Below are 10777 nucleotides of genomic sequence, written 5' to 3'. Positions count from 1 at the left end.
TTTTGAGGGGAGCATGGCTTGGCCTTAAGATACGTGCTCTCATTGATCGCTATAGTCCACTTTCTCCTACCGCGGCGTGTCCAGGAGAATTCGCCTTCCTGCTTCTCTTCCCGATGTTCGGCTGTTTGCTTGATACAAGAATATAATTTTGTACTGATTGATTAAATAATGAGTACAGTGATTAAACGACGTGGAGTTTGTTCATCAACACCGTTTCTAGCTAGCGTGTTTCAGCAAGTATCATATCTACTCATATCAACGAGGTCCAGCAAAACGTCCATATTGTTCTCACTATTAAGTCTGATATGGAGCTCGACAAGTGAACTCAAAAGCATCCCACAAAGTCATGATTTGCATTTTCTTCAAGGAAATCAATCACACGAAGGGCTGATGACAGTTTATTGTTACCGCTCACAGATACAAGCACAAGCTTCTCCCACAAAATCTTTAATAACATGTATAGAATCCATTTCAGAAAGGCCAGATTCAAATAAGTGCCATGCAAAAGAGATATTTAGATCAACTCTAGCAGAGCGGCTATTAACGACCCCATCATCGCTCATATGGTAATTTTGTCCGAAAAAACAGGTCTAGCATAATCTCATTCTGCACTCGGCGCTCCATCGCCATAGTTTTTGGAGCCTGCGCCATATTCGAGATGACACCGATGGAACAACGTCACCACAAGACAAAACCTACTACACAAAGGACGAGAGACGAGAATCCCTTCCTGTCTATCCCGCGTCGTCGAAACGACAACCAGAGGCAGAAGGGAGGAGATTGATGTTGTGACGGCTAGGGTCTCTCTTGGGGCTCATGTGTAGATCTTAATGTTTGTCTCCTTTAATTTTCCAATCAATTACACCATCGGTGCTTAAGCTTGACGAGAAAAGTCACTTTAATGCCAAAACATGTGTCATATATTGAATTGGTGCCACGACTTGGCTTAGACGGTGAGGATTCGAACCCTCAACAAGCTACTCGCATGCATGCGTGGCTAGTTGGATCGATGACTCGAACATGCAACCTAGGGCTATATATAGCGGCCACGGACAACACTCCAACCAACGAGGTCTCGTGTTAAGAAAAGATAAATTTCACTTTATATAACTATAAGACGATCGTTTGGTTAAGACGGACCGCACTGCAGCCCACTCTCAACATGTTAGGCCTTTTTCGTTTCTGAAAATTTGTAAATAATACCTAAATCATAAACATGTGTTATAAATAACATACATATAATTAAAATAAATTTCATATTTTTCATATAATTTCATAAATTATCTACAAAATAATTTTGAAAATAATATAATTAATTATGAATTATGAAAACATTTTTATAATTTTAAAAAGTGTTTGTATATTAAATAAAATATTAAAGTCATTTTAAAAATGTCTGTATCTCATATAAGTTTAAATTTTTCCATGCTTTTAATAAAATGTCCATATATTAGATAAAAGTGTTCATGCTTTAAGGAATATTTTAAGTTGTTTTAAAAAATTATATAATATATAAAAGTTTGTGTGTTTTACAAAAAAATACAAGGCTAGTGAGCCCTCATATTGCAGATCCTCAAACTATATGAACTATATAAATATTTATTTCATAAATATTTAAATCAGATGAATATGTTTTAAAATAACACATGAATTATTTTTAAATAATACAAACATTTTTAATTCCTTTTAAATTAAGTTTTGTATACAGTCATAAAGTGTAATTATACTTCGGAAACGTGAGAACTCGTTGCTAACCTTTGGTCGTATGTTTGAACCCCACACTGTTTTTGGTGGATTACATTTCTTTAGTTTATGTTGTTCCGATTGATGTATGTAAAGACCATGAATCCTTATATCTCAACAAATATGATTGTGCGAACCAACCCGTGGTTAGGTAGTTAGTGGGACAGTGGTATTTCAGCCATCAGAATTCAAGTTCTAGACTTAGCATCGGTGCTCGTATTTTTCTGGATTAGCTTTCCGGCGAATTGCGTTCAGTGGGAGGAGACGTTTCTGTCGACTACAAAGACATCTATAGCGATCTCGTTAATTTCAAGATGATGTGTCGACTCAGTCTCTCAAAGATGTTAATGGAGGTAGAGTATACGTGTATGTGTTTATAGAGATGAATGTATGTATAATGTATGCGCGTCTGCCTCTGTACTTTGTTAAAAAGAAAATCAAATGATTTTGTGTTTACTTTCTAGCTGACACCGTGACACGCATGTGAGAGGCAGCTCACATGTTAGAACCCCACTCGATCAGTTCTTTTTATTTGTGTTGTTTCTCTCTGAGGGCCTTTTCATAAGAAAAAAATTCATGGGTTTTCCAAAAAAACAGGCCACACGTACTTGCCCTTTCGCTGACAGCGGGTATCATGTTACGCTGGCGCGCCTAGTCAGCATCATAGTGTTCGTATATAAATGTCACTTGCACTTGTATATGCACGTCCGAGTCAACTTTTTTTTCAAAAAAACTTCCAATTTATTCATCTTCAATTATGGCAGTACAATAAATATCAAAAATAATAAAAATTATATTTAAATCGTAGACCACCTAGCAATGATTACAAGCACTAAAGCGAGTTGAAGACGTGCCACCGTCATCGCCCCTTCTTTGCCGGAGCCGGACAAAACTTATTGTAGTAGACAGTCGGGAAGTCGTCGTGCTAAGGCCACGTAGTACCAACACCCCAAATAGCAACGGCCGCGATGAAGAGTAGTGTAGGTTGGAAGGATCCAACATGAACACACGTGAACATAGACGAACGACGACTAGATCCGAACAGACTCATCAGAAACAAATCCACCGGACACACATCTCCACACGCCCACTGACGATACTAAAATAACCACCGGAATGGGGGCCAGGCGGGGAGAACCTTATTACTTCATGAAGCCGACACCATCTCGCCTTACTGAGCAGGACACAAACCCTAACAAAATTTAAAAAAATGTATAAAAATGGAGCCCTCCCACTAGCAAGAGTCGGGATCCACCGCGCCCCATGGCCCTAAGGCCACAGGAGACGGGAGGCGGAGGAACCCTAGGTTTTTTTAGGATAGGAGCCAGGAGGCGGCATACACAATTTTCTTTCTAATCAAAACAACTCAGATTTGGCACTCCCGAGTCAAGTTTTTTTAAGTACTCCTTCTGTAAAGTAATATAAGACTTTTTAGATCACTAAAGTAAGTTACAATCTTTTATACATATGCCTATGAAGAAAATGACATGTGTCTCTAAAGAAAATGTTCACAAAGGCCACCCCTCACATCAAACGTTCGCCAGCTATTGCGGTCCTTTTCGATATGATAACCTTAGTCTATACATAATAATAAAGTCATTAGTGCTTATGTCCGTCCATCCTAAAATTTTCCTTGAAATTATCATAAATTACCCACTATGTGACCCATAAGTGTAGAAAACGTTTTGATTTTTTCTGTCAAAGACGCGTCGGGTTCGGTTCTTTTATATAGTGATACCCTAAAATGTCACAAACATGCATGAACCGCAGAGGCCGAAGCCTCCCACTTCACGCGGGGGGCCAAGGTTCGATCCCTGGTTCTATTAATTTTCTCTCACTTTTCAGCAAGCGTTCATGGGCTGGCCCATGTGTGGGGCGTGGCGCCCATTCTTTTCTTTGCCTTTTCTTCTATTGTTTCCATTTTATTTTTCCTTCTCCAAATTAATTCAGATTTCACAAAATTTTAAATTTCAAAGAGTTGCGAGTTTAGATTTTTTTTTGCAAAATCATTAAATGTTTGTGAATTCAAAAAATGTTCAGGAAATCATAAAAAGTTCGTGGATTAGAAAAATGTAGGTGATTTTTCAAAATTCTGCCCATATTATACAAGAATTCATGATTTTGAAAAATATATTCAGAAAATAAAAAATGTTCATCATTTTGAAAAAAATATCATGTATTCAAAACCTATTCATGAATTTGAAAAATGTCAATCAGTTTTTGCAACATGTTCACAAGTTTTTTTAAATCTTCAAAAAAAATTCCCAATTTCAAAAACAGTTCATCAATTCCAAAAATGTTCGCTGATATAAAAGTTGTTCATGAAAATAAAAAATGTTCATGATTTTGAAAAATATATTCAGAAAATAAAAAATGTTCATCATTTTGAAAAAAATATCATGTATTCAAAACCTATTCATGAATTTGAAAAATGTCAATCAGTTTTTGCAACATGTTCACAAGTTTTTTTAAATCTTCAAAATTTGTTCCCCAATTTCAAAAACAGTTCATCAATTCCAAAAATGTTCGCTGATATAAAAGTTGTTCATGAATTCGAAAACTATTCATTCATTTGACAAAATGTACGTCTAAACAAAATAAATGATCGTTAATTTCAAATTTGTTCACAAATTTCAACAATATGCTTGTTGATTCAAAAAATGTTTGCCGATTCAAAAGTTTCCAAAAACATGTTCACGAATTCGGAAAATGTTCATGAATTCATAAAATATTCAGGACTTCATGAACGATTTCATAAAAATATTGAACTCCAAAAATGTTTAAGATTTCAAAAAATATTCAACAATTTGAAAGATGTTCGCAAAATAATAAAGTAAAATTTAAAAAATAATAGGGAAATGAGAATAAAAAAAGAAAACTAAACTTGAAAAACCTTAAACGAAAAAAGGAAACTGAAGAGAAAAAAATGATTTCAAAAAATATTCACGATTTAAAAAAAATGAATACCAAAAATGTTTAGGATTTCAAAAAATATTCATGAATTTGAAAGATGTTCGCAAAATGAAAATGTGAAATGTTAAAAAGAAAAGGAGCAGGAAAATTAAAAATAAAAATAAAATAAAACCGAACTTGAAAAAATTAAACGAAAAAAAACTTAAAAGAAAAAAGGAAACTTAAAAGAAAAACTGAAAATTTAAAATAATAAAAATAAAAACCAGGGCAAAAAAAGGTTCATTTCGCAAAACCGGTGTACACTAAACTGTTCCTGCGAGGTTTATGTAAACCAGTGGCTTAATGTTGACCTCCATATTATTCAAAATTGTGCTCATAAAGATTTTTTTTTTAAGAATATCATCTGATCTATTTTAGTACTTCTCCATAAGATTGCTCTAGATAGCTCTAGAATTTGTGCGGCTAAGTCTTTTATGTCTAGGATTTAGTTAGTTTTATAAAGCATTTATATGTCTAGGCATTGAGAGTAATTCGTGGTCGACGAGATTAGGTTTATGTGGACACCGCGGCCATCAACAACGAGGGTGAGAAAATATATAAGTGCCAACATGATGGACCGCCGTGTTAAAATAGAGGACGTTCATATGTCGGGGTATTGAGCCATACATATCTGGCTAGACCATATTATTTTTTGTCTCCAGTTGAAACGCACGGACATGTTTGCTACTGCTAGTCTCTTCGAATATAGATTAGTAAGTTTCTTTCTCTCAGATTTTTAGTCCTAATTATCCTAAGTAAGTTTCGCATCGTCCAGGATAAGAGATCTTCACCCTTGGTGGCGGATGACTATCTTCATTTGAAAAGGTTTGCATTGAGTGTCTTTGTTAAAGCAGACATACATGATCATGTTGGACAAGCCGACATGTATTATTTTGAACTATTCTTATTTTCCTTCAGCCGTATCAGCATTAGCTATTTGCAGTCCCACTAACACGCTCCAAGTAAATGTGCACATTTTTAGAGAAACACTGCCAAAAGAACACCTCTATGCTGCCATCATCTTTTTTGAGATTGTCAATCAGTTTGGCGAGCATCAGCGTGATGTAAGTATAATATGTTGAATTGCTGATGTCTATAGGTATAAATAAATCTTTATTTAAGCCTAATACGTTAAGGTTTACAATTTTACTATGTTTTTTTGCAGGTAGTACCAAGAACACCTAAAGTAAAAAAAATGCATCTACGCCCGTAGACCATCTAGCGACCACTAGAAGTAAAAATATACAGGAGTGAACCGAAGGCGCCGCCGTCTTCGCCCCTCCCTCATAGGACCCAGGCAAACACTGTTGTAGTAGATAGTCGAAAAGTCGTCGTGCTAAGGTCCAATAGGACCATCACCAGAACAACAACCGCCGTGATGAAAAAAGCGTAGATCGGAAGGATCCAACCTCTACACACACGAACACAAACGAACGAAGACAAGATCCACGTGGATCCACCGAAGACAAACGCCAACAGAATCCCGCGAGATCTGCCAGAGAAAAACCTCCACACACCCTCCAACGATGCTAGAAACACCACCGGGACGGGGACAAGGCGGAAAGTACCTTATTTCATCTTTAGAGAGCCGCTGCCGCCTCACATTTATGAGTAGGACAAAAATCCTAACAAAACTCAAAAGAGCACGAAAAAACGAAGCCCTCCCGCCGGCAAGAGCCGGGATCCATCACGCCTCCATGGCCCTAAGACCACACGAGACGAGGTAGACCGGCGGCGACATCGGCGGGAGGCACAAGAAACTCTAGCCAAAGGGTTCTCTTTCTTCCCGTAGAAGAAAGAAAACAATCTATTATAAGGGATCTACAGTTTTACTATGTAATGTTCAAATATTCAGAATATATGTATGTATTTATGCATTAACTGGCCTTTAACAACAGGAAACCTAATTTTTTTTTGAAAAGAAAGATTACCCCCGTTCTTTGCACACAAACATTTTATTAAGCAAAGCAGAAACAAAGTGCGTAGTTCAATACAAGTTTGCAAGCAAAGTCGAATGAAAAGAAAAAGAAATTACACAACCAACAAAAATAGAGCGAGATGACTAAACATGTATCCTATTATTGGACCGCCATCCAAACTGGTTGTATATATCCTGTGCTACAATCTCACAAAGGTTGCATTTGAACTACATATTGTTCCGATGTACATGTACTCCCTCTGTCCTATAATACTCCATCCGTTCAAAAATACTTGTCATCAAAATGGATAAAAGGGGATGTATCTAGATACATCCCCTTTTATCCATTTTGATATAAAACACTTTTATATTATGAGACAGATGGAGGATAAGATTTTCCGATTAAAAAAACAACTATAGCTTATTAAAGTAGATACCACACAGCAAAGCCAACTACGGTAGAAACATAACAGTTAGGGTTCTTGGAAGGCAGCACTTCAAAAATAAAATATGGACTTGCATTTGTTTTTATAATAGTGTCCACAAAACAATCAGGTATCCGATAATGCAATACCGTCCAGCAAAGTGATCTTTCTTTTTATGTTTTGAAACATGACTAAGCTATCCATTTTTTTAGAACATGACTAAGCTATCTGTGTTTGCTGGTTCATCAATAGCGTGTATTTTTAAATTTTCAGAGCGAGTATATGTGTACCGCTTGGCTACCGCTGCTTAGAAAATTTGCATGGTTGCACGCATGCCTGCTCACCCGGCCGCCACCACATGCATCCACATGAACACATATCAAAACCATCCACGTAAACTTACTAAACAAAGTGAGACCGGAACGGAACAGAATATTTTGCCGGCATTTTCCGATCCATATCCAAACCATGTGCGCACACCCGGTAGCTAGCTCGCCTAGAGCTAGAGCCTGGAACACGGAGGCAGCACGCGCTTAGAGCAACTCCGTATATCTCGCGAACCCACGTAATTCCGACGAGTATACCGGTTTGGTTCAATTACTTGTCTGATTTGTAATTTTTTTACCACGGCCCGCAAACCGCCCCCCGAAGCAGTATATTTATGGATTTGCGGGGTAGATACGGATCCCCTACCGCCGTGTTTCGCCGCAATTCCCCACTTCCCCCCCACATTTCTCTTCGCCGGTGAGTCCCCTTCCGCCTTCAGCTGCCATGTGGGGCCGCATGTGGAGCTTCGGCCGCAGCTCCAATGGCAGCTCCGGCAGGGGCGGCGACCCCGAGCGCAAGCGGCGTGTCCGCTCGGATGGGGCGAGGAAGCGCGTGGCGAGGAAGTGGACGAACAAGGGCCTCGAGCCGCCGCCGAGGCTCCTTCGTTGCGAGACGGAGGAGTACGACCGTCGGCACGGGCGTACGCCCTCCTTGGCCGCGGGCTCTTCCTCCGTCGCGAGCTCTTCCTCTTCCGGGGCGGCGCTTCTCCCCGTGAAGAGGGAGTGGTCGGAGGAGCCGGAGGAGATCGAACTCATCGCCGTCAAGCAAGAGCCGGAGGAGATCGAGTGCCGAGGGGTCGTCGGGTCCGAAGATTTGGTGGCCGATGTCGACGCGGTCGCGGCTGGCATTGTCGAACGGATCTTGCGCGAGGAGGCGGAGTGCCGGCGCCACGATGAGGAGCTCGAACACCTCATCCTCAAGTAGGCGGTCACGACCAACCTTGTCGTGAAGGACAAGAACGATGAGTGGCGGCACATCCGCGAGAAGCAGAGGCAGAAGTTCATGGATCTCGTCGGCTCTGAGAAGGAGGACTGAGCTCCTCCACCGCGTCGTCTTCGGCCGTGAGCTCGTCCATTTTGGTACATCGGCCTTGGCCTCACCGCCGCGAGGTCCCCCACCCCCTCTAGTAGTAGTAGAAGAATGTAGTATGTATGATATTGTAGTATGTGATGAACTAGTGTATGATCATATAGTATGTGATGAACTAGTGTTGTTGCAATTTCTCCCGTGAAAATATTTTTACAATTATACAATTTCATATACAGGGTATACTCTGCCGCACATCATTTTAACTCATAAAATAATTCTTCGTCGAATTGTAAACCCTTATGCGGATCGCTATTATACGGGGTCTGCTAGAGATGGAGCTCAGATTCCCGAGACGTCCTTTGGCCAGATTCATGGGCTCGCAGCCACGCCACGACATCACCCGACCGCCGCCCACTGAATTCTCCTCGACTGGACACGTCGACCGCGGGTGCGCATATAAATAGCTCGCCGGTGCAACCATTCGCTCGTCATAGATCGTCTGTTAATTATCAGTTACTCCATGGATAAAGGCATTCACGGCAGGAGGCATCTTTCCGCAGAGTCGGCCGACATGGAGCACGGGGACGGCCCTGGCGGGAAGCAGCGGGAGGAGGAGGAGATCAGCGACTCCGAATCAGGCTCTGAGTCACTCGAGATCTCCGACCTCAAGAAGCGCATGTGGAAGGACCAGATGCTGCTCACGAGGCTCGAGGGCCGCGCCGGCGCCAGGGGCGCGGCGCCGGCTCCAGCTGCCCGCGCATCCCCCTCTTCGTCGTCGGGCCAGGAGGAACCCCCCGACGTGCGGTGCCGCCGCAAGGCCATGCTGCGCGCTCAGGACGGCGTGCTCCGGCACATGCTCCGGATGATGGAGGCCTGCAACGCGCGCGGGTTCGTGTACGGCGTCATCGACGAGGCCGGCGAGCCCATGTCCGGCTCCTCCGACAGCCTCCGCGGCTGGTGGAAGGAGAACGTGAGCTTCGACCGCGCCGGCCCAATGGGCCTGGCCGGCCCCATGGGGGAGAGCCCGGTCGCCCGGGCCTCCTCCCTTCATCGTCTCCAGGACATCCAAGACAGCACGCTCGGATCCGTGCTCTCCGCGCTCATCCAGCACTGCGAGCCGCCGCAGAGGAGCTTCCCGCTGGAGCGCGGCCTGGCGCCGCCGTGGTGGCCGACGGGGCACGAGCCCTGGTGGGGCACGCAGGGCGAGATGCAGGCCCACCAGGGCGTGCCGCCGTACCGGAAGCCGCACGACCTGAAGAAGGCGTGGAAGGTCTCCCTGCTCAGCGCGGTGATCAAGCACATGAGCCCGCGCTTCGACCAGATGCGCAAGCTCGTGTGGCAGTCCAAGCGGCTGCAGCAGAAGATGAGCGCCAAGGAGTCCGAGACCTGGTCCAAGGTGCTTAGGCAGGAGGAGAAGCTTAGCAGCCGGCTAAAGAGCTCGCTGCGGATCACGCCGTTCGATCAGGAGCAGGCGGATGAGGACGACGACGACGAGGAGGTGAAGAAGAAGAAGCTTGGGAAGGACAGGGACGACGATGGCCTGGAGAGCGTTGTGCGCGGCGCGCAGGACAAGCGCAAGCGCGAGATCTCTCGCAGCGGCAGCTCGGGTGGGAGCGGATCAGAACTGACCATAATGCTGCCGGATCAGCTCGCTGCCGCAATCACAGAGGAGAGCCGGAGCCCGATCGACGAGCTAATGAAGCTGTACTACGGCTGCATGCAGGGTGTCGAAACCTATGGTGACCGGGAAAAGGACGATCTGCCGCCGATGCATTCCGTACTGCTGGGCAGCATAGATGAGGTGGCGCAGGATGTGCTCTTTGATATCATAGGGAGCTGCCCCGAAGTAGATCATGTGCTGCGCTTGATGGGAGAGTGACGTAGCCACGCAGTCAGTTGTCCTGCCTATGTTACGCACGGTTATTAGTTAGGAGTATTACTGAATACTTTTACTGCAATATTTCCATGTTGGGGTTGCTTTTTCGTTTTGAGATGTTGGGATTGTTAGTTAGTGAAGGATATTTCATATGTCATGAAATACGGCGTATGATCATTTCTCTTCTGTGACAACTTTGTACTACTAAACCAGTGACACTTATTGTGGGATGGAGAGAGTATATGATTCAGTTGTAGAACAAAACTTCATTTGTGCTAGTGGCCCGGGAATTTTGTGGTGAATTGAATATTGTAACATATGCAATCCAAACAATGTTTGCCTTGTCTTTGAGTGGTTTCGAGCAGAGGTTATGTATGCAAGTGGTTGACGATCAGACATTGTCCTCCGGTGGGGCAACGCCGATGTAGGCACCAATGGGGACGAGGCTGTCCCCGGACCGGCCAAAGAAGGCAACCACAATGTTGCGGTTGCCATTTTCCGGCAGTG

The 10777-nt window shown here is 43.2% G+C and overlaps 1 protein-coding gene across 1 annotated transcript; it reads left to right on the top strand.

Annotated features, from left to right (window-relative positions):
• The first annotated feature begins 8914 nt into the window (after positions 1 to 8914).
• On the top strand, positions 8915 to 10526 carry LOC119272450 (ETHYLENE INSENSITIVE 3-like 5 protein). The gene has a single exon (XM_037553937.1). It carries the CDS (start codon positions 8915 to 8917, stop codon positions 10271 to 10273), a length of 1359 nt encoding a protein of 452 aa, XP_037409834.1. The 3' UTR covers positions 10274 to 10526.
• Positions 10527 to 10777: the final 251 nt, after the last annotated feature.

Source organism: Triticum dicoccoides, chromosome 3A (genome assembly GCF_002162155.2).
Source record: "Triticum dicoccoides isolate Atlit2015 ecotype Zavitan chromosome 3A, WEW_v2.0, whole genome shotgun sequence".
In the NCBI taxonomy this organism is placed as follows: Eukaryota; Viridiplantae; Streptophyta; class Magnoliopsida; order Poales; family Poaceae; genus Triticum; species Triticum dicoccoides.
Note: the sequence above shows the minus strand (reverse complement) of the source record. Positions and strands in the feature narration are given on the sequence as shown.

Bases quoted from the DNA above. Each gene is read 5' to 3' on its own strand.
- LOC119272450 (XM_037553937.1), top strand. From the start codon at position 8,915: ATGGATAAAGGCATTCACGGCAGGAGGCATCTTTCCGCAGAGTCGGCC.